Here is a 26,661-nt window from a genome sequence, read left to right as displayed (position 1 = left end):
TTGATTTCATTATATATATACTGAAGAAATAATTATCAATATAATATTTAAAAAAACTATAAACTTGGTTTAAATGATATCATATTGCAATGTAAGTTTATTTGAAAGAATTAACTAATAAATTCTAATTTTATTATCTTTTAAAAAATTGTTACTAATGCAAACAAATTGTTAGCTGTGAGAGTCTATTTCTATTTTCTGTTGTCTTTGTCTATTGTATTTTTGTATATTCTATAGATATGTTTTTTTGGCAAAATTAATATAAAAGAATGTTAACTTACTACAGTTGGCTTCATCTGATTGATCTGTGCAGTCAGCATGTCCATCACACCTCCATCGTAAAGGAATACAAATAGCATTAGCACATCTGAACTGACCATCATGACATGGAGGAAAGTCTAAAAATAATTATTTTATTTATCTTAATATAAATAAATATTAATTCAACAATTAATTATATTATTTTGTTCTTAATGATAAAAAATAATAAAAAATAATTTGAAATTAAAAATCTATTAGAAAACTTCTACAGAAAAAATCTATTGTTGAGAAAGTAAAAAAAGTCTTATAATTAAATTAAAACAATTACATATCAAAAATTCTATAAAAGTTTTTTTTTTCTTAAAACTCTTTATTAAAAATCCAAGCACTTAACATAACGAATTTCGTTAATTAAAAAAACAAATAAAAAGATCAAAAAATTAATTGGGAAAACAATAGTGTGTTCTGTTATAGATTGCAATTATTCTTTGAAGGTGAAAAGATATCATTAATTAAAGAGTTTTAAATAGTGATGTAACGAATATTCGGTTACTACCCAGTATTCGGCCTATTCGGCCTATTTTTCACTATTCGGCCGAATACCGAATATTTAATCACTATTCGGCCGAATACCGAATACCTAAAAACAGGAGTAAGAAATAACAAAAACACAGTAAATTAATCATTTTGGTTACTTTTATTAATGAAATTATAATTATTAAAGTTAATAAGAAATAGCATCTAACTCTAGTATTAAATTATTTTGTAATTAAATAATATTATAGCCTTTATCTAGCCCGATATCTTATGGCATTGATGGCGTGTAGGTTAGAATGTATCGGGCATTAATGTTATTGTTTAGTTAATTATGTTATATTCGTATTCGCGTATATTTTAATATTTATACGATATTATTTGAACTGTTCCACAATTGGGGAGAAACTAGACCATATTATGTCACCACTAAAGTATATCCTTAGGGTACTATTCAGTCTACAAATACGTAGTAAAAACAAAATTTTAGTGTTTAATTAAAGAGTTAAAATGATCGATTGCAAATAAAATAACTTATAAGTTATAACTTACATCTAAATACCAACAACTGCCGAATCATAGCGGGCTATTTACGGCTATTACATAAAACTATAAACCAATTTGGCACTAGAGGTAGACGTTAGGCTCCATCTCATATTAAGTTTAATAATTATAATTTAATTAATTTAAATAATTTAGACCTAACGGAAGAAAAAATCGTAGTGACAGCGGGCCAATAGAGAGCACGGTGCGCGATCTTTGCCATAATGCGATTTGCTCGCCAATTTTCATACGTGCGTTAATCAAGCCGAATAGTTTGGCCGAATATTCGGCCATTCGGCAACGCTCCTAGCCGAATATTCGGTATTCGGCTGAGGCCGAATATACTATTCGTTACATCACTAGTTTTAAATTCTACACAAATAATTGAATTCTTAATATATAACAAATATGATCCAAAAATATTTTATTTAATTCCTACTAATAATTTGATTTATATATTTAGTTTTAAAAAGTAAAAAATAAATAAATATCATATATTTAGTATTAATGTATTAAAGTTTATACCACATCCTTCTTCATCAGAGTTATCTCCACAATCATTCCAGTGATCACATTTCTTATTTTCATCTATACACTTATCTCCATTTACACATCGAAACTCATTCAGTCTGCAAGCGGTTCCATCTGAAGTAAATTAAATTAATATGATTATTAACATAATTAATAATATAAAATTTAAATAAGCAAAATAGTAATAATGATTAACAAGTTTATGTTTTAAAAAAAAAAGTGACATTTTCTGAATGTTTAGATTTTCAAGTCTAAAGTTGTCTTATGGCAAAACTCTAAATTTAAAAACATGCAATTCTAACAATCTGTCAAAATATAAGTTATACATTTCTGTTTTGATACTTAACTCTTGAATGAGTGTGTGCGGATGACATGTAAAAAACCTGTATAATTCATTTATGAATCAGTTTGATCAAGATAACCACAAATATAATCTCTCAACAACTGTTCATATTGCAATGCTTTTGTTTTGTATACAATTTGTAATTTCTGCAATAACAACATCAATTAACAAAAACCAAGCACAACTGAAATTTTGCACTAAATTATATCATTTTTTCTTATATTTTGACAGATCAAAAATTGTGTTATTTCATTATGTTATTAGGAAATGGTGTAATAAATGTGTTACATTTATTAGGTATAAGGAAAATAGATTTTCAATGATCATCTGAAAGAAATTTGTATAAAATTTTATAAAATGTTTTGCCTCACATAAACAACAAAAATAGAATTAGATCTTATTTTTGCTTTATTACTGTGTTTCCCTGAAAATAAGACTAGGTTGTATATTAACTTTTGTTCCAAAATACACATTAGGTCTTATTTTCAGGGAAAATAAGACCTAATGTGTATTTTGGAACAAAGATGCTCTCTTGGGTATTTACAAATAGTTAATTATAATTTACGTTATCATATATTTTAAGAATTAATGTCAATAATAATATTTAATTATATATTATTATTATCATTATTTTACAATTCAAAATGTCCGTTGTGGGTTGCAATGAACATATTAAATACAACCTTGTGGTTGATGATCTTAACTGGGGCTTATTTTAAGGGTAGGGCTTATATTGCAAGCATCCTGAAAAATCATGCTAAGCTTATTTTCCAATTAGGTCTTATTTTCAGGGAAATATAGTAAGTATTGAGACAATTCAAAAATCTTATTTTCACTGTTCATAAATATTAAAATTCTTAATTGAAGAATTCTTTAAATGTTGTTCCCAATATTAAAAACTCTTTGAATATAATAACAACAATACTATAGAAAATATCTGACTTACTGTGTGAACAATCTTTTTCATCACTTTCTTCTCTACAGTTATAATATCCATCACATTTTTGACTTTCAGGAATACATAATCCACTTATACACTTATGATCAGAAGCTAAACATTGTCTATAATCTAAAATAGAAAAATATTTTATCAATGTACTAATGTAATATAAATAAAATTTATGTCTTTAAATAATACAAAAGCTTTAATACTTGTAATAGAGTTACAGATGTAATCATGCACAAAATATTTAGACAATAATTTGCTAAACTCAACAAAACAGGACAGCTGTTTCAGCAACAGTTAATATTTATCTTCCTTTGTCAAATACTGTAACCATGACAAAGACGCCTTTTGTTTCTTTTATTTTCTCGCAAAAAAAATGTTAATTCACACAAACTGAACAACTATTATATCATAAAAATAGAATAAACAGAAATAACTTGGTAGACAATCAGCCATAAAAACAAAACTTTCTTATCAAGGTCGACTTGGATAATATTTCAAAAACAATTTTATGTAAGTTAAATATTTGTTCATTAAATGGAAATAAAAAAAAAATATATTTATTATTTATGGCAGAATGGCAGAAAGAAGTCATTATTTAAATTCTTGTTTACCATCAAGTATGGTAAACAAGAAATTAAATAATGACTTCTTTAATAGTTTTAAACAAATATAAATAAGCTTTGTATATTCTGTTTTTTTTTTTTTTAAAGAATATAAATACATTTATTATGAGACAAATATAAATTTTCTGACATATGAAAAACTATTCTCAATATAATACAATTCACATTAAATAAATGCACGAATAAAATCTAAATTTCAAAATAAAATATAGGTGATTTTACATTTTATACTGTTATTTTTATTTTGGTTTAATATGTCATATAGGAGTAATAACATATAATAAAATAGATTTTAAAAGCAAAATATAAGGAATGCCTGCCAAACAGACTAAAAAGTTTAATACATTTTACAGTTCTGCTTTAAATTTGTTTACTGTTCTGCTCTGATTATAAAATACCACTATTTTAGTCATCTGTTCTATTCTATATTGTCAATTTTTTGATAGAAAACAAACAAAAGTCCCTCATAAAGAATTTATAAGAGTTCTTAAATTTTATTCTAAATGTTTTCAAAGCATAAAAATTTTTATTTTTAATAAGAATAACATCAAACTATGCTTCATACATCTAAATTTAAACAAATAATAAAAAAAGAACCAATGCAACAAAATTAGTTACATAAATAGTTCCATTTTTAATTTGAAAAAATTTAAAAACAAACTAAACATTATTCAAAATATTTACGTATTTTATCAACATAATACTCAATTTTATATTTTTCATATGAGACTAACAAACTAGACTACATAAACAGGCTCCTCACATAGACAAATTAATAAAATATACCTAGATATATGACATGAATTCATTTTATCATTTTAAGTTCAAATATTAACATATAAACAAACAACCAAATCCTAATTTTTTAACAGTCAAACATCCAAACCAAATTATATTCAAACAATATGCTAATTATTAAATAATCAAGTTGCATAATTTGGTCAAAATGTTGGTAGTTATGTTGCTATATCTTAGATTCTTTAACAGCGGGCTTAATTATAGCAAGAATACAATCTGGATTATAGATGTTTAGTTATTAACGTATAATGCATAGAGTCTTGTGATTATTTAAGGAAGATTTGAACTTTACAGAACTTGTTTCATGTTTCGGTCTAAATAAATAATCCAAATTAAGAAAGCTGAAGTTAAAATTTAAAACATTTTCTGGGATATTATCTATCATCATCATCTCATATCAAAAAACTAAAGAGAACATTCACTTCAGTTTTCTCTGGTATTGACTAATGAACTAATAAGAAATAAAACTCCTAAAGATTTTTCAGTATCATAATCATTTTAGTTACTCATTTAGATAAAAAAAAAAAATGTAATTCTTCTTTTATTTTATATGTCTGTATTATATCTAAATTATAATATTTAAAGTACATCTTTATCCTATTTTTATAATCAACATCTTCAAAAACATCTTAAAAACTATTCATTCAAGAAAAATACAATTAATTATATGTTGTTTCTATTTGTGAAGATGGAATAGGAAAACTATTTTATGTTTCCATGTAATTAAAAAAAAAAAAAAATCAAACATTCCAGTGTTCGAAAGCCCACCCACATAGCTTCTTATATTCGTGCAAGTTTCAAGAACCTGTTTTCAAGCTTTGATTTTTTAATAGTGTAATTAAAAGGACTTTCTAATGTCTATAGACAAAAAGAATTATTGAAAAGAGTTAATTTATCAAAACAAAAGTACTTACTAGGTTGGCTTTTCAGCAAGGTTAATGTCATAAAAAAAAACTTATTTAAAATTTAATAGCATTATGCCAATTAAAATGAAGAGTTCTTTTGAATCTAGATAAAAACTAAAACCCAATTTTATCAAGACAGTCAATCCATCCAAGTTTATTAAAATTTCAGGTTTGTACACGACCAAGTTGTGAAGAGAATTACGTCTAATAAGAATTTAAAAATCATTATTTTGCAAAGATCTAAAATTCATTTTTATATCGAAAGCATAAATAAACTACTACAGATAAAAATTTAATATAGAAAAAACGACATAAATAAAAACAGAATTTGTAGCAGAGCAGATCCTTACAAAAAGTATATAAATTAAATCAAAGTCTGATTAATTATTGTCATCTAAAATGCTTTTAATTAGAACTATTAGAATTTTTGCTGCTATTTCTAACATTCCATTGATCAAAAAAAGATGGTAGGAACCCAAATTCTGATTAACATTATATATTGCTTCAGAATACTGCCTTATTTTTATTTATGCATATATTATTTTAAAAATTGTCCATTATTATTTACCGTTAAAGAACTTAAAAAGTTTGAGCTATCTTTAAAAATTTCATAAGAGTCGATTTACACACAACAGTGACGTGCCGGCACAGTGACCGTTTGGTGCAGTAAGCATCGATAAATATCACACATAACCAATCAGAGTGTCATCTACGACACGTGATCTGTATTCTGTCAATCATACAAGTGTTGTTGATGAAACTCTGATTGGCTATGTGTGATATTTATCGATGCTTACTGCACCAAACAGTCACTGTGCCGGCACGTCACTGCTGTGTGTAAATCGACCCTAAAAAAACAAAACTTCAAATTTAAAATGTTTTCCATCAGCTTTTTTTTTAAGTAGCTAATTATTAATCATTATAAGTATTAAATAAGGAGATAAAATAAAAAACTGAGTGATATTCTATGTAAACTGCATACTTAGATTTAAACCTATTGTGGTATTATTTATTACTTTTTTTAATAATAACAATTATAAAACTTAATAATTCTCCTGAATAAATTTTTTAATAATTTATTTTCCTAGCTTTAGAAGTCAGAATCTTACTGCAAAACCACCCTAACTGCTATATACAACAATTAGAATTTACTGTCTTTTAAGATTTTGATATCTGTCAAGGCAAATCTTGCACAAAACAATTTTGCATCTCACTTACCACAGTTCTCACCCTCATCAGTACCATCCACGCAATCAACCACCCTATCACATCGCCAATGACGAGGAATACAATATGACTGATTAAATACATATTGGCCACATGAGAATTGATTTGTATTGCACTGAGGTGGTGCTGAAAATATTAATTAATATACTTTTATAATCAATATAACAGTATATTCTTAAAAATTAAAATATCAACTATTATTTAATATAAATAAAAATTTATATAAGTCTATTCATAAATATGATATTATATGTTTTTTCATTAAGAATTCATTCTAAATTAATAAAAAAAATCCAAAATTTTAAAGCTGAATTTTCCATTTAGAATTTTCCTGTTTCTATTAATATAACATGTTCAAGATTTAAGAACAATTTCAGTATCATTTCCGGATATAATTGCAAATATTTTAATGAAATTCATTTATTTATAATTAATAAATTATATAACAGGTTTATTTCTATTTTTATTTTAATGTGTAATATTTTAAAATATCAATTTAATATTCAGCTACAGACAATACTTTCAATTATTTTCTCTTAAATGTTTGCTATACAATCATCATACTGTCATTATCTTAAACATTATCATTCTACATAAGTTTTTACGATGGTATTATTTATGTTTCTCTTAAATTTTTCTATGTGATGTGTATTAATATAGCATAAACTGATACGATATTATATCAAGAGTAAAAAATAACTCTTTCAAGTAAAAGTCCAAAAGTAAAAATAATCCAAAATAACAATTAAAATTTTTTCTAATTAAAGTTATAAAGTTAATCACATAAAATTCATTATATAAAATATAATAATTCTTCATTTCTTCATCTTAGATAATTTAATTTTTTTTAATAAGGCAAACTTTATTTCCTTATTTTTCTAAAACATAAAACTAAAGAACCAAGCAATTCAAATACATCTTGTTATGTATAATGTATTAGAAGTCTTACTATATGATGATTATAATTAAAGCTTTTCCTATTCAGAAAAATATAAGACAGAAATTATTTTCCTGTTAAGCAAGATTTCTTATCTTTCCTTATCATATTTCCTGATGATGATGACTGCACTGCCATAATTGGTCTAATGCAATCTTCCTAACAAGGAAAGATGGCAAAAAATTGTTTTTCCTACTGTATTGTGCTTTTAGTTTCAATAATATGCCAGCACCAACACTTTTGTTTAGTGGCAATTTAACTTTTACCATTTCTTCTATAATTTCCTTTTCAACAGAAACAGCTTGCAAAACACTTATTAGTCAACATTTCGCAATACTTTATGTAAAGATATTTTTGATGAATGTTTTTTAATGAGATTCTCGATTTAGACAGTAATAATTACAAAGAATGAATAACTATTACAAAATTTAACCAACATATCCTTGAAGTATTTCTAATTCTTATTTATTTAATGCATAATTGAAATTATAATTACTGTTGACTTTTGACATTATATATCCCAATATATATGAAGTTCAAATGTTGCATATTAAACCCACTTGTTTCAGGAAATCTCTTGGAATAAAGTAGAATAATATCTGAGAATATCAGATTGCGACTGTTAGTGTTTGGAATAAACAACAAAGAACATTGACAGCTATTCTTTACATTTTTGCTTGGAAGTGTCATGTACTGTACTTAAAAGTGTCATTTTGCCTGTATGTTTGTGTCACTTCTCATATTTCGAATAAAATTCTGTTTATAGTTGACCATTCCATCTTCAGATACAATGAATAATCAATATTAATGGATCATCGCTATGTTTTTTTCAAATTGAGGGTCATCAGTAATATCAAAACTAAATTTATCAATTTTGAACAAGCTAAATCTTTTGAACTAGATTCTCTTCATAAATAATATATAACCAATCTCATTATAAAGCCACTAGTACAAGTTGGACATATTTAAATATTTTATTAACAGCAAAATATTTCTTCAATTAAAATACCATGAAAAATAATAGATTTTAAATAATTCAAATTTTATTACTTGTACATAAAACTGATTAATTCTCAAAACATTTATATTAGTCATTTTTAGCTAAAGTAATACACCATAACTTAAAAATTCCAAAGGAATAACACATCATACATCATAATAACAAAGAGAACTGATTCACCGAATTAATTCGCGTTTTTTTTATTTTCTATTAGGTAACAGAATTTATGAATTTTGTTACAATACAAACATCATTTTAGTCCATTTTAAATAATATTTTGCATGTAGACGTTATTCATAATAAAATACAATACATGAATACAATATAAGAAAAGGGATCTAAAAAAAAGCAACTTATAAACGAGTTCCTCGCAAATCATGAATAATGAATTAGTTTCTTCAGATAATTGAATATTTCATCACTAATTGTCAAGATGTTTGATTAAACACATTCTTATTTATTATCTCATATATAAGTTTATCTAAGATATAATTAAAATATAGTAGTATAATTTTTTATCATTGAATTTTTTTTATATAAATATATACTAAAATATTATATATCCTTATTGATTTTGCAAATATTTTTAATTTATATATAATTTAATCTTTGAAGCAGACAATATATAAAAATATTTATAAAAATCTACTGAAAATATTTATAAAAGTCATACCTATGTAATATGTAATGAAATATCAAACTAATAATAATGTTTATGAGTTATATAGGAGTATTATTTGAAAAATAAAAAACTTTTTTTTCTGTATCTGATATTAGATATCAACAATTTGAAATTTAAATTTGTATAATATAATATGAGATGTAAATTTAATGGAGATTTAATGGTGGGTGTTTACAATAGCCCAGGAAAAGAAGGTGGAGATAGCAGAGATGAGAATAGTGAGATGGATATGTGGTGTAATGAAAAAGTAAATTAGGAAAGATTACATAAGAGGAACAGTCAAGATAAATCCTATAAGTAAAAAGATACAGAAAACTAGATTAAGATGATATGTAGAGAGGACTACATTGGAAAGAGGCTTGAGAAGTTGGAAGTGTTAGGAAGGAGAAAGTGGGGAAGACCAAAGCTCGGATGGAGAGACAAGGTAGCAGAGGATTTGGGAGAGCGATGCTCTAGATAGAGAGAAGTAGGAAAGACAGATTAAAGAATGCTGACCCCATATAAACATGGGGAAAAGCTAAGACAAAAAAAAGAAAATAACATAAGATATAAATTTGGTATCTGGCACTATTAATTAATTAAGAATTTAATATCTGGATATATTTTCAATATTTTCAGTCTTTCAATAAATTCTACTCCTGTATTAATTTTTTTGTTTATTCTATCAATAATTTAATGATTGTAATAAAATGTTTTCAATTGCACTGTGTAGTAATCTTAAATTTCAAAACATACAAAATTCTACTTGTAAATAGTTATGTTCTGGAGTAATTCATACATTTAAATTGAAAAATCACACAGAATATAGTTGTTTGTAATTAGAATTCTGTGAGTCTGAAATCTAAAAATAACTGTTCAGTGCAGCTGAAAACAATTCTTCAATTTTAATAATTACCACTGTATAATAAAGGTTCACTTATCCATTTTATTACTTCATCCAGTTTCTTTGTGTTATTGCTTATTTTAGCATTTCGTGTATATTGGAAAAGTTATTAATTTTTTAACAATATTTATTTAAGTAAGTTGAACAATAATATAATATACTTACGACAAGACTGATGCTCATCTTCACCTTCTTCGCAATCTCGTTGGTAGTCACAAACCCACCTCCGAGGAATGCAGCGTCCATTCTTGCATCGAAAATTATCTGGACTACATGTTACTTCTTCTGCAAAATCAAATAATTCTTTAGTTAACATTATGAAAATAAAAATATTCTCTCCGTAAATATAAATAAGAATTATAATTAATTAATTTACTTATTTTTTATATAAACAAGTTAATTTATTATAGAAACCAAACTATATCCAACTGATTTTTCATAAATGTATCATATCAGCAATGATACAGCATGATATGTCAATTACAACAGAGTCATTTTGTTATGACAATAAAAAATGTCAAAAATTTTTGTTTACATTCTACATACAAGAAATGTAAATTATGTTTGACTAATGATTCTTTCAGCAAAAAGTAAACAAGCAGTAAACTCAATACAACAGCCTAACTGGAAAATAATATAAATCACAGACACCTTCTGTATTTATTCCAGAAGGTATGTTTATTGGAAAAAATGAACACTTTTGGTCACTTTCAGAGACCTTCATCGTTATTATATGTTCCACAAATCGAGCGCAATTGATCAAAAAAATTCCAAATAGAATATTCTATATGAAACTTGACAATATTCAAATTTAAATATAACATAATAAAGTTATAAACTATGTACACAACTTTCAGTAATACAACTAGAGAGGGGCAACTAAAATAAAAATGTAAAATAACTTGACAAAGGTCTCTAAAAGTGACCAAAAATATTCGCTTTTTCCAATAAACATACCTGCTGGAATAAGTATAGAAGGGGTCTGTGAGTTGTAACATTCTAACTTTTAAGTTAGAAAACAATAACTTTCTAAATTAACGGACGATTGTAATTTTATATAACTTTTGCAAATTTTTGATATAAATTAATTGTTTTATTTTGCATGCAGACAAGCAAATAAATTTCCATTAAAATTTGTTTATGTAACCATTCTTTAGTACAAATAAACAGCAATTATTCTCATTTCAAGAGAAAAGTCAACATTTTTAATTAAATAAAAACAAATTTTAATTTCAATTCACATAAAGTACAACAAAACCAGATCATCATTTATTAACGATATAAAAGAGTATTAAATTATGAGTAAAGAATCGTAATTCTTAAACAATCTCATTGTTTTTATTCCAGATAACCGTAGGAGTAAAGTTGCTTAAAATCATGACGAAATAAGCAAGTTTTGAGCTATAAAAACAATAATCCGGCAAAAAATAAATGTTAATAAACTAATTATTCTATACTAAATAAAATTTATATAATAAAATACTTAACAAGATAATTATGTCTTTAAAGTTAATTTAAATTAATTGATTAATTGTTGTTGTTTTGTATTCATGAAGAAAATCAATGAAAGGACTTACTGGATTAATAGTATATGGCAATGTATTGCACAGCCAAATAGATACTCCCCATTTTCCATAGGAAGCCATTCTGAGGAAGGGCTTCCTATGAGAAATGGTCCCTTATTAGGGTTTTAGATCCATACAGAAAACCTGGAAAATTCCATATGGCCAGCCTGTTAGTCAGGCACAAACCTGTGACCAACCATCAGTATTTAATGGTATTATCCACTAGGCCACTGGTGAGCTCAAAAAGGCTTAAAGATTAATAGTTTCCCCATGTAGTTTGAGAATTTTCTATAATGCCAGAAAATAGTACAGTGGAACTTGGTTATTTCAAATTGGCCAGGAAAAAAAAATTTAGAATTTGAGTTAGAGGTTTGGCTAAAAATCTAGATCCTTCATAGAAGTAATGTGATACTTTTACTGCTTCAATCAACCAGTTGTCAAGCCAAAAAATAATTAAATGAATACATAAATTAATCAAAATTGCAATTTTTAACAGAGGACTGACATTTTATTAAAATACTTTTATCTTTTCTTCTATATTTTATGACATAAGATACTATTAAAAATTATTTATTCTAATTGAAATAACAAAATAATCAACTGATCTATGGTGAAAATGAATAAATCCTTGAATTTTCAAAAATTATATTTATTTTTCCTAAATAGATATATTTGAAGTTCTATAAATTCCAGTTTGTTAATTGTATTGAAAACAACTTTTAAATGATTTTCACAGTTTATAAGAAATTATAACCATTTATTGGATTTAAAAAATTACTAATGAAATATCAATCAAATTTATGCCACTGATTTCCTTAAACATAGAGTTCTTTGCTTTTCTAGAGACCAAGATAACAGCAGTCCACTTAAATCCTAGTAATTTTGAGATTTCTAGCCCACCTTAGGATATCAAACCCACTATGTACTATTTAAATAATTTAGATTAAACTGGAAGAAAAGAATCTGCCGAAAGTGGGACTCGAACCCGCAACTAAGTGCCTTGAGTGGACGTTTCTGGCCGTGGGCACAGAGGTGTCCCCAGTCGGCGCCATAATAGCTGTCGATGGTTATGTCTTAGTCTTATATATGCTGAAAGAGGAGATCAGACCGAAGGTCCAGGTAGCGTAACTGGCAACACACGGTAAGCGGGAGTTGCAGGTTCAAGTCTCGCTTCGGGCCGCCACTATGTACATCCGAAAGCCTTGTATGAACTGAAAACCCAAAAGGACTAGGATTTAAAAAAAATTCTTTTTTAGTTTTGATCCCTGATAAAGCAGAGAAATGTATACCTCTAATGAAATCATGTTAATTATTATTACTATTTAATTCTTTTCATCATATGTAAGACGATTTTTTTTAACATCCATTATAGGTTTTGACCAAGTCAACAATGGGTAGCTAGATAATGAAGGATGTGGTTTAACAAATCCAGAATCATATAATTCATAAAAAACTTTAAGATTCTGACCTGGACTTGAACTTCAGAAAACATGCTAATGTCTTTACACACTTGATCATTCAGTCATTGTCTTAATTATTATAATACTTTTAAAAAAAACAAAAAAAAACTAGCTACTTACAGTGCAAATCATATCTTTGCACTGTAACACTGCAATATATGATAAGTTTTATTCAATTAATTACTGTAATGAAAAATAACACATACAAATATTATTTAACAACAAAAATGCTATTTTGGTAACAAAAATACAGTGCATAACTATTTTCTCATTACTGTATGTAAATTAAAGTATTAGTTTCGAGCAGAAAACAACTAAAGTTTAATTACTTAAATGATCCATACAGAAAAATACAATAAAGAAAAGTTATATCATGTTTTGTTCACACATTATTATGATTACAGGCATTGATGTTATTGTTAAATATGCTAATTACGTTAATATATAAATAATTAATAGTAATAAAAGCTGAACTGAATGAATACTTAAATAGTTTTTCGCATTGATGTTATTGTTAAATACGCTAATTATGTTCACATATAAACAATTAATAATAATGTGACTTATCTCTTTGAATATATTAAAATAGCCGTTAACATATGAAAATGGTTTTCATACAAATTTAAATTTTCAAAAATTTGAATTGCAAGTGTAAATATTGTATCATTTTACCAGAGATTAATTAGAAATATTTTCATATACACTATAAATTTAGAATTGTCCACATTGTAATTACAGAAGATATCAAGCAATTTGGATTAGGGGGTAGGGAGTTATTTAACTTAAGAGATAGGCTTGATATCTTATTAATTAATTAGCGATACTGTAACCCAGCAAGAATTCAGCTGTATCATTTGATTAATATTACTGATAAAGTTCAAGAAGTCACATATTTACTATGGCAAAATGTTCAGATCAGAATCTTTAATTTTGATCTGATGATAAAATGTTTTTACAACAATTTACATCTTATCATAATAAATTTGTGATTCCTTGAACTCTGCTAGTAGTGTTTTGATTCTTAAGTCTACACATTTAACTACAGAATTATCAAGTACAAAAAATTTACCAGCAATATTTAATATATGAATGATATTAAATATTGTAAATAATAAATCAAAGTCTAAGAAATATGTATAATAGAAATTATACAAGCATCATTTAACACTAACTATGCAATGAACTAAGTGGAATTAAAATGATTATGAAATTTAGATAATTGACATAATCATGATTAATAGCTAAAACATCTTATTAGCTTTATTAACTGAAAGTTACAAGTGACTAAAAATGTCTTTATAATTAAGGATTGCAATTGCTGGATCCCTCATCCAGCAATCTAGCTGGATCCAGCACATTCTTCGGCCTGCTGGATCCAGCACCAGGTGCTGGATCCAGCATTGCGAATCTGCAAATACTCAATTAACTTTCTAAATAATGACGAAAAAGTCTATGTTGTCGGCGTTGCCGCTTTGCTACGTGCGCTATCACTCGGCGGCAAAAGTGACATTGCCGTTCAATGCGGCACGTGCTACACCCCCTCTCTACACTGCACCGCCCGCCCTTTTGCCTCTGCTGATGTAATTGCCAGTTGACTTTCTGCTCTCACTAAATAAAGTGTCTTCGCGCTAAATAAAATAAGTAACTCCTCTCCTAATCCTGGTGCATAATTCTAATTTACGGTCAGTTGTGACGTCAATGAATCACGTGATGAAACGATTTATGATTATTTGATGACCCTGAAACCAACTAACGTACAAGCAGAAAGGGCTTTCTCTGCAGCGGGGTATATATACAGTTCATTAAGAAGTAGGTTGGGAGACAACATCATCAATACCATTTGTTTCTTGAGATCCTACTTCCAGAAAAGTCAAAAAAATAACAGAAGTGATTGATTTAATTTTAAAGACAAGACTAATATTTTATAACTTCTATTCTAATTCTATTAAGTTAGAGTTTTTAACTTTTATTCTATAAGTAGTTAATGGGCTAGGCAAGGCAATTTTATTGTGAAAATTAGTGAGAAACCGAGACTACTTAGTTAGTTAAATAGTTAATTAATTAAATTAATGAGTATCAGTATCTTACATATATGATGATATGAATGTATGTGATTCTTGATTGTGATAATAATAACTAACTACTAATTACTTACTCACTACTTTACTAACACGAATAATTAAATCTATATATATAAAAACGAATGTATGTCTGTTGTCTGTCTGTGTGTTTGTCCTTCATGCATTACCACACCATTTATCTGATTGCCATGAAACTTCGGGAAGTTGTTTAATACACTCCCGCGAAGGTTTCTGGCATATGTGAAGACCATCACTTCCCCCCTTTCAAAAATATATTTATATATGGATTAAGGCTTTTATGTCCAACAGATGGCGCTAACTTCCGACGACCTAAGTTTGCTTTTCTGTGAGGCATTATGCTTTTCTGTGAGAATGGACTAAAGCAGATCATTTTCTATCTATCTATATAAATAAAATATAACGTTTGTTTGTTCCTATCGATTCCTTTGAAATTTTGACACAACATTGCATTCGAATACGCACGTGTTTTTATATAATATACATGTCGAAATTCCCCCTACTGGGGAGAGATGGATGGGATTAAGGCTTACCATGAAGTACTCGGCTTCTATTATACTATTTTACATATGGTTTTTTGCGTTTTTAATCGCATTTTAATAGGTTACGTCAACAGAATATACACTAAAAAGGGATTTTTCGATATTTCCTTGCGAGGGAGAGGGACAGGATTAAGGCTTACTGTGAAGAACTCGGCTTTTATTATACTATTTTAGATGTGTTTTTGATTGCGTTTTAATAGGGTACGTCAAGAGAATGTACACTAAGAAGGGATTTTTTGAAATTCTCCCCACAGGGGAAGTGTTATACATTTGTAATAGATACATTTTGAGCCACAACAATGCGTGGCTGGGTCAGCTAGTTAGTTATAAGTAACTACAGACTGATATGTAGAGCCTATATAAGAAAACTGGTAACACTGATAGCCACTTAGCCACTGATTATCCGTCCTTACATTATTATAATATATTAATATAAATTAATTAGTAGAATTACCTTTGCTATTATTTAACTTAAAGATTACATTATAATTATAATCTAACTAAACATTTAAAGTTAATTATCTCTATCTCAAGTGTTAAACCGAACCAAAGTTAAGTTTACTACCTAAATGTATAAGAAGTTTTACTGATTTATAGTGACCAGTCTAAATAATAAAAGCTTCTTAAGTATTTTTAAAAAAATGTTTTATTTTTTTAAAAAAAAACCATAAATTGCTGGATAGATAGATAACACTTTATTGCACCGAAAATACATCTGCGCTGGATCCAGCTGGAATGATGTTGGTCCAGCAAAAATCCAGCTGGATTGAAAACACTGCTGGATTGCAATCCCTATTTATAATATATAAAAATGTATACGTGATAGAAAAGCTTGAGAAAACTATGCTAAATTCTGTATGTGATTTACTTGCATAATTTGCAGTGACATCTTGTAAAATTTATTAAAAATTTATGCTATTAAACATGTTTAACATATAAAAGTATGCTTCTATTATGGAAAAATATTTTTAAAATAAAAACTTAGAAGTGGAAAGTAAATTTGAAATAGTATTTTATGAAATAATAGCATTTTGTTATCACAAGTCACTAAGCAATGTGTTGGTCGAAGCTGGAACTTATCCTGACAATAATCAATCTCTCACGTTCCTTACATCTTCCAGCAATACTTCATTAAAAACAAACATTTTCAGCCTAGTTTACGAGCCTGCTTCAGGTTCTACTCATTAGAACTGAATGGTTTAAAGTGTCTCAGTAGACCATGCAGAACCCAAAACAGGCCCATAAAATAGGCCAAAAATGTTTGTTTTTAATAAAGTATTTCTGGACGATGTAAGGAAGCTTTGAGACTGATTATTACAAGTCACACATAGAAAATGGCCACAAAGTCCCCATGCATGCTACTTGAAAACTGTTGGTGTGCCTCCTCCTATTCCCTACACAAATTTTAATTTTTCTCCTGTATTCTGGACATCATCTTTACTTTGTTGATTTTAAATCATTAAAACAATATCCAATAACTGTTTTTAGATACTAAACTATGCAAGGCACAGCTAATTTTCTCATTGATAATATTCCAAAGTAAACTGTCAAACATTGTTAAAGAAGATCACACAATATTAGGAGCCACATCAACTTGTCCAATGAATTCATAATTAAAATACTCTCTAATGGAAGACTCAAGGCAATCTTATATACAGGGTGTCTGGGATGAAAACTACTAATAAGAGATTGTTAAAAATCAGTGCAAAACATATATACAATAATTTTTTTTAATGGGTAAGATGGAAAAACTTGCAGAGATTTTATGGGATCAATAAATCTCCACATGTGTGACTTTTTGTGATGCATCAGATGTCCAAATAGTATTTGACTCTCACCAATATTTTCTAGCAACTGCAGAGCAATTTCAAAAGCAATCCTATGAAGCAAGTCTATCAAGTCTGCTACTTGTGTTTGGTACATGTCTTCGATAAATTCCAAAAAGGAAAAAAATTCAAAAAGAGATAGATCTGGTAATCTAGAGAGCCATGTTATGGATCTGCCACATACAAGAAAACATTTCCAGGGAAACATTCATTCAAATGAGCCCTTACATGTGCCAGAATTTCCTCTGAACTGCCACCATAAACTTAAATTCTTCTAGTCAGCACACTCTGCATCACAAATGCCATTTCACTAACCACTAACTTCATAATGAGTTGTACAAGTACCAGATATGCAGGGAAACAACAATGCTGTCCAATTACAGTGAATTTCTTTAAGTATGAGAAATAAAAATGCAGCAAGTTACTCTATCTTCTATCACAAAAAGGAATTTTATATATACTTTGCACTGATTTACAATTCTTTTTTATCAGTAGTATTCATTCCACACATCCTGTATGATACCTTACTTAAATCTAAGAAATGTAACACACAAAAATTTATATTTTGAGAAATATAATAGTTTCATACATTGGTATGAGATAATTTAACAATATATTTATAATGTTTTCAATATTTCATAATAATACTGTAGGGCAACCGTCTGACCTCACTTTGCTCTCGGACTCCAACGAAGAGAGACTCTTTTTTGTTCTACGTTAACCCTTTAGAGTCGACAGCATCACCGATCTCGTATTTGTACAGTAACTCAATAGTATTGTAAATATCTCATAACCGTGACAAATAAAGTAAATTATTCACTGGACTAGGGTCTCAGTTAATCCTCACCAACGAAACAAACGGATGCGGGACACGTGGTCGAGGTCAACGTGAACATCAGACAAGGTAGGACCAAACCCAGACCAATTCCGCCTAGTATCGAAACATGTCGTGTATCGACTTTAGCTACTACACTGCTAAAATACCTAATCAAAATTCTAATAAATTATATTAGACACAGAATTTATATTCTACATATTTATCCAATCCATTGAAAGCCTAATCAAATAACATTTTCTTTATTTACATATCCAAATAATAATAAAATTTCATGTCATTTTATCTATGGCATAAATTTATGAAATTACACTTAAATAGATCAATGACATATATACATGACATGACATTTGACCACAAAATATCTTAAATTATATTTTATTGCTTAATAAAACACATTGGAATAGTTACATTCTAAACAAAATTATCTAGGATAGACTCTGGAAAGATATTTTTAAATGACAGAGAAATAAATATGAATTCATCATTACTAAAATTTTCTATCATTGAATTTTAAATTTTTTAGGCATTATTTCTGGTGAGAACGATTAATTACACTTTTACGAATGTAAAAAGAAGATTGTTGACTTCAACTTGTCACTTTACAAAAGAATATTTTAAAAATAATAATGATATAAACACAATATATACTTAAACATATACTTTTTGAATTTTAAAATGTACTTTCTTCACATTTCGAAACTTAAAGTTGAGGTGTGTCTTATATTCCAAGTACATTTTATCACTCTTTAAAAGTTTCTAAATTATTTTCAGGGAAGAACAAGCAGGCAAAAAGCCAAATGTAAACAATATAAAACAAAAATACTTGGAATCTAAACTTCCATAAGTAAATAAAGACAGTAAGGAGGTGCATGAGGAATCATCAACTGAAGGCCATTCCACAGAAATACAGTCATCACATGATATTCCTAGAACAGATGATCTTAGAACTATCCTGTTTTGTCTTATAAATACAAGTTTATTACAGAGGAAATAGTATTTTCTTTATTAAATTTTTTAAACTACATTTACTTCTAATAATCAACTAAATTTTTCCTAAAATCCCTTTTAGAAAAAGTCAACGTGTGGCTTAAATTTGAAGTAATATGGTATATATTAATTATATATTATGTAATATTAAGTAACATAGTAATATTTTATATATTAATCTCTGGAGATAGAAATCTTTAAAGTTAAAATCATAACAGAATTCATGTATGACAGCTAAAATATAAACTAATTATGTCAGATCAACTTTCTGCATTGTTATATTTAACACTTCTCATTGGGTGGCACTTGTAACCAGCACAAAGAAAACAAATTAGTTTGTAGCAGTCAATTGTAGTCACACTCATGCACAATTTAGATAATTTACCAAAAAACTGGAACAGTTGGTTGTGGTTTCCAGCACAGCTAGAAAGAGCAACCATATAAATATAGCTTTAGGGAAACCCAAATTAAAATGTGCAAACCTACATTCACTCTTACATCATTGTGAATGTAGCCACTAGTGTTGTGGATGAAGTGTAAACTTTTAGGTATTGTATAGACACACGCAGAAGTATGGTTGTCGCATTAAAATCTTTTTCCTATACTTTATTTATTTATAAAGATATGGGGCACTGAATTCTACAGGCCCTTCCCTGATTATGCTACTGAATAAACAGATTCTTAATAGCCAAACAGTTAAAAGCTGGATTATTTTTGAAATTAGAATTAAGCTAATTATAAATTAATTAAATTATGGAATTTGGCTTAAAGATGGACTATTAAGCCACCATCTTATACTAAATTAATTTTGGAATTTTAGTATAAACAGAGGCTTAACTATTTATCTTTTGACAAATTCTTTAATTTAATTAATTAATAATTAGCTTAATTCAGCCCAAAAATAATCTGGCATTTAGTTATTTTTGACAATCAACACAGAAACTGTAGTTTTTCATTTTTAATTAAAACTAATTTATTAAAACTTTAAACATTTCCAAAACAATAAAGCAGAATTCACTTCCTCTTCTTTATTAAATAAAATATTTTCAATTTACAATTCTTATTTTACAATTAAAAAAATTCTTTCTGAAACAATGTTCAATTAAGTAGAATGTAATATTACATTCAAAAGAACTAGGTATCGTGGAAGAAATCGATCCACTTCCTTTGTAATTGTACAAAAGATCTAGCAATCAATAAGCATATCAACACAGTTAAAGTTTCTACAGTAAATTGAATCTTTTAATCAATGAAGAATAAAGTCATACGGAAATTTAACAGACAGAAAAACATTCTATATCTCTTCCTAAGCACGCTAATTAGTTCAAACAATAATTTTTACAGTAATTAAATCCATAAATAGCAAAAAATATTAATCAATATTAATTCTCATCACATATACTCTATCAAACCAAAACAAATAAACTGAATATGCTGAAAAATTATACCTACAAATTCAAGCTAAAATAGTTTTTTTAAAGAGGAAATTATGCAATAAATAAATTAATCATGGTATTTGGTTTTAAAATCGTCCACTTTAATAAATAAGATGTGAATGTTTTCAACGTGTTCAAAAATATTATTGTCATGAAGTTAACTTTGGAACAATAACATATTAAATTGTAGGAAGCTCTCGTGTGTCAAATGGAATTTATTCAAAACAGTCAATCAAAATTTCTTTTTAAAAGGCACTAAGAGATAAGGATAAAATAGATAAAAATACATAAATAAAATTAATGAACCAATCACAAAAGATTAACCAGAAAGCTGAAGGTATAATGTTGGCTTGTTAGGCTTTAAATGCCTTATGGATGAGTTTTCCCAACAAAAATCTGTTTAGGTCCAACATGCCATTAAGTAGGGTGGCATCATTCCAAGGTGGGATATACCCTTCTAAAATGTATTTGGCAAGTTTCGGAGTTCTTGATGATCACATAGCTGCTTTTTTTACTTGTCTAAAGCTGTCCCAATGTACTGACAAATAGAACTTTGGATAGGGAGGAAGATAGAAATACTAAAAATTCCAAAATGTTCTAAAACCACATAGGATGACTTATCTGTAATTACAATCTTAAAGTAGGGATAGAGCAAGTAATAGCAAATATCCACGTTTCCTTAAAAGTGCAATAAATTTTAAAGAAACTTACAATACATATATAAAGGATGGAGAATGCACAAAAATTATAAGATGGTCTATTGTATAGAGTAGTAGAAGGAAACAAGGATCTGTGAACCTTACTATGTATAAACCTGAACTTCGATCAGGATACCCTGAGCTAGATTCAGGTATACCCTATAACTGCTAATCGGATGATGTTTAACTCTTCGTATAGTAGATATGATATAGAAGATAGTGTCAATCACAATCCCGTATCGAGTTTAAATTTCGAAATCTTTAACAAATGTTTCCGTATCAGAATTTTGGCCTTCCAAGTTGTCTACATTGACTGATTCAACTACAAGTATTACTTGCTTGATCTAATTGCAAGTCACATGAGTATTAATAAAATAATTTACAAAGATATATTTAGCTTCTATAACTACAAAGATAATTAATATATACAGTATGTTAAAAATAGAAATAGAAAATAAATTGACAATTGTGATAGTGTTTATCACAGCCAGTACATCTATTTTTAAAACAGTTTAAAGATATTAATTTCCACTTAAACTAATTATACTTTTCATTACAATACAGTATTTCCCAAAAGTGTTGATTAGATATAAGAAAACTTCTCTGCTGAGAGACTCCTTTACATCTCATTTATATGTTGTAGTTCTCTATCCTGAAAGACTTGTTCATCTCATGGCTTTTTGTTTTGAGCTCAGGTAATGTTGCTATCTTTAAAAGTCTTAAGAAGTCTTTCTTTAAAGAGATCAGAGTTCTAAAGTAATCTTTTGTAGGGTGTATAATGGCCTTTTTAGTTCAAAGCAAGCTAGGCTTTTGCCCTCTTATAGAATCACAGTATGAAAAATTCATCTTTAGAATAACATAAATTCTAATAAAAAATTAAGAATTTAAGTTCTAAAATATTCCATTCGTTATAAACTGTAATTCTGAAAAGGACATTTATTTTAATAACCCTATTTAGAAAAAAAAAATTAATTTTAATTCAATTTATATAAAAGACGAGTTTATTAAACTACATCTTTTAAGAATAAATACGATTATATTAAAAAATCCTGACATATATCTGGCTTTGAGAAAATAAACTACTTAGAAACTATGAACCTGTTTACAGGAAGCAGAAATTTAATATGAAAAAGCAGAAATGTTTTCAGAGAATCTTAAAATTTCCAATATTTTTAGAGAAGCTTGTAATTTCCAAATTATTTATCAAGTTAAACAGCAATCTATATTCATCAGGTAAATAAGAAACTGTTACAAAGGTTCAGCAACTTATAATTAGAAAATTAATTTATTATTTATCAAGATTATAAAGGAATAAATCAGAATTAAAATATTCATTTCAAAAAAAATAAATAAAAATACATCATTTCACTATCAAATTTCTACTTCCAATTGCAAATTAGCTTACGAAAAATTTATCAAAATCATTGTAAATGGCAACAATCTCGATAGATCTCTTGTCTTATTCAAAATTAATATGTAATAGATATGGTTTTTAATGCAAACATTCCTTTATTATTAACTACTAAAATTTTTGTAGTGATTATTAGAAAAACAGTCAATATCTTTCAATCATGTTTGATAAATCAGGAACTAGGCCAATAGACTTATGAATAAGAATTTTATAAAGGCAAGATATCAATTAACGTTTTCAGAATTTTACAATATAAATAAGAATTGTATATCTATCTATCAATACTATCTTAAAAATTGATTTATAATACAAAATTAAAATAATTTTATGGAAATTCTATAATCCTGTCTTGTACAAAGCATTAAAAAAAACTTACAGAGGTTGACAAAGCATAAATAAAATACACAATATTGAACACAATAATAATATGGTAATGTAAACATTGCTTTGCAAGTTAATCTTTTTTCCACATTTATAAATAATCCATGTACAAAACATTCGGTGTTGATAGTGTGTCACATGGCAACCACTACATCATCATACCAGTTTATTCTTGTTGGACACCACTTACTAGCGAGGTTGAGGCCGAAGTTTTAAATGCGATGTCGGATGTATGGTATGTCGGATGTTCAGCGCTGCTTTCCTGTAAGCCTAGAAGTTTGACAATGGTGTTTGGAAAGTCAGTGGAATCACGCTCGACATTCCAAACGCCATTGAAAAACTTCTAGGTTCACAGGAAAGCAGTGCTGAACGTCTGACGTACATGTTTTCGCATTGAAAACTTCGGCCTCAACCTCGCTACTATCTGTTATGTACCATCTTTTTCTGTATCAAGACATTCAAGATTTAAGCCACATTTAAACAGTGGCAATTACAACTTTATACTCGTACTCTCACTGACACGTAGACACAGTTGACAAAAGACTATAAATTGTGCCAAGTAATTTTGAACTGTACTCTTAACTGCCAATTTAATACAGAAATCTACAGAATAAAATGAACACCGCAGAATACAAAGAAACTGAATGACAAACTAGGGTCCACAGTTGTCCATGTTATATATAGGACTATGTTCTATTCAAATAGGTTATATCAAGTCACCAGTGTATTATATGGTTTATTGATAAAATATATAAAAATGCAAAAGATAATACACAAAAATATGTTATGCAATCTGACCTAACTACTCATAAATACATATAAAAGTACATATAAATCATCATTAATTCGAGCTTGGATAGTTCGTAACTGTACTATTTGTTCCAGCAGAAGTTATAGAGATTTGCACACTATGGAATTTGGTTAGTTCAAAATATGGCTACTTCAAAATTTGAAGTGAAAAGTATGTTCGAACTGTGATATGTATATGTTAATTGGTTTGTTTAGATCAAAGTGCCTCTATACAGTAGGAGAACAATAGACCAAGATCAACTCTAATCTGGTCAACATAGCTTTGATTTTACAGTGACACATTTTTGGGTTTCACCTTACCCGTGAGATTCCCTTTCTTCTCTTACCTAATAATATGGCTGATTTCGAGATTTCAATATTGGGCTACAAATATATCAATTGGCTATTTGTATTGATTGACTTGCTACTTTTTGGGCCACTTTAAAAATAATTTAGGCTACATTTTGAGGAATTCTGCTTTACTTTATATAAAAGCTATCTGACAACCTGTTAGGTTCTCACAAGATGTGCTGTTTATCCATAGTTTATTTATATATTAATAATTAATATATATATATATATATATATATAAGAACTGAAGGTAATAATTATTAATAAAAAATAATTAATTAATGAAAATAGTGTTCTGTATATGTAGCTGCATTCCATTTGCTTAATAAATTACATTAGTTATATGGCATTTGGCATACTGTACAGAAAAATGTAATTCTCAGATAATTCGAAATTCGATAATTTGAATTCACAATTATTTCATTCCTTGAATTTTGAACTAATGAAGATTTCCTGTACATGTTTATGTATGTACAGTACACATACACACACTATCTAAACCAGGCGTGGCCAACCAAAATTGTTTTGCGGGCCACTTTGATCACGCGTAACATTACGGTAGGCCACAATTTAGGCAAACATGCTTTTAAAAAAGTAAAACAAATACAAAATGAATAAGATTTTATTGTTATACCAAGAGTTCCTATTCGCACCTGCGCATTATAACAATGACACGTGCAAATTTTCACTTATTTAATTGTTTTGGTATACACATAACGGGAAACAAAAGTTCTAATAGATATATAATATTGCTTAGCGGGCCACGGGTTGGCCAGGCCTGATCTAAACGAACATTGGCTTCATAAAATTACCATTTCGTTGAGTCATTAATTATATATAAGAGTATTATAATACATCAAAATGTAATTATTTAAATTTTACAAATACATTACATAAAAATGAGGATTTAACCTTATGTTATTTAAATTTTTCCTATTACCAAAACATATAAAAATAATTAAACTGGTTAATAACATACAACAATATTTTAACATGTTATTATTTGTAGCTCATGCTATGTCATTCATTTGTACTTGTTGCAAGCTGGAATGGACATAAAATGGCCAAAAATATTACTTAAAAAAGAATAATTTTGATTCCCCGAACTTTATAGTAAGTTAAAGATTTTCATTATGAGCACACGTTTATTTTAGAGACATTAAATCAAAAATTTAATTATTTTGAAATATACTACCAATTAAACTAATACAAACCTCTGAAGTTAGTATCAGGTTTCTTCAGTATCAAAAAAAAAAGGATTCGTGATCAGATTTATTATTTAAATGAAAATAATTTAGACATATTTATTCATACATGAGTGAATTTATTATCTCGTACAATCGAAAAATTTGCATTTTCTTATATTTCAAAGTTAATTATTTTGTAATTAACTCTAAAACCTAGAAAAAAATGTCAATAGCATGTTACGTACAAATTGTTTAATTAACTATGCATTACAAATGATTTTATCGTTAAAAATTAAAGCTTAAATCAAAAAATAAATTTTAAAAGTTTTAACATTAATTCCTTTATGCAAATTATACATGTTATAGGCCTATTTTTATACACAAAACATAAACTGGATAAGATAGTAATTAACCTCAATATTAAAACTACCTTTTCTCCTTATTTTGTTATGGATTAGCCTTAACAAATTACATATTTTAATATTAAATCTATTTTAATCTAACTTATATATATATATATATATATATATTATACTAGCATAATTGTTTCTGGACATATTAGTGCTTTTGACATATATAAAATTTATATTAAACCCTCTGAACATATAAAAAATCTCATAAATTATATTAACTCAAATTTTTTCTGCATAATTAATGAATTTTAATGTAATTAATTGAAGTTGTATCTGTCTCTGCCATCCTGTGTCCAATATAAACGAAGGTACACGATAGGATTACTTTTGCCTGAAAACACCTGGTGCAACAAATACAGATTACTGTTGATTGAACAGAACTAATATTTAATGTTGAAATATGACTATGCTGTATTTGTTCTATTAACGAAAATGAATGCGTCTATGATTAAATACAGATTC

General features: G+C 27.5%; 1 protein-coding gene across 5 annotated transcripts in view; it reads right to left on the bottom strand.

Annotated features, from left to right (window-relative positions):
• The window catches only part of mgl (megalin), a 148,760-nt gene that overhangs the window by 78,992 nt on the left and 43,107 nt on the right, over window positions 1-26,661 (bottom strand). For 4 of the 5 annotated variants that reach the window (XM_067285791.1, XM_067285792.1, XM_067285793.1 and 1 more), the window contains exons 2-6: window positions 10,382-10,501; window positions 6,706-6,840; window positions 3,159-3,281; window positions 1,864-1,983; window positions 282-398 (exon numbers count right to left, since the gene is read on the bottom strand). In XM_067285791.1, coding sequence (XP_067141892.1) covers window positions 282-398; window positions 1,864-1,983; window positions 3,159-3,281; window positions 6,706-6,840; window positions 10,382-10,501 — 615 coding nt within the window. The remainder of the gene's footprint in view (window positions 1-281; window positions 399-1,863; window positions 1,984-3,158; window positions 3,282-6,705; window positions 6,841-10,381; window positions 10,502-26,661) is intronic. The other variant, XM_067285794.1, reaches the window with a different exon arrangement.

The sequence above is a fragment of the Centruroides vittatus genome, unplaced genomic scaffold (assembly GCF_030686945.1).
Source record: "Centruroides vittatus isolate TY-2023 unplaced genomic scaffold, ASM3068694v2 scaffold_3038, whole genome shotgun sequence".
Lineage (NCBI taxonomy): Eukaryota > Metazoa > Arthropoda > Arachnida > Scorpiones > Buthidae > Centruroides > Centruroides vittatus.
Note: the sequence above shows the minus strand (reverse complement) of the source record. Positions and strands in the feature narration are given on the sequence as shown.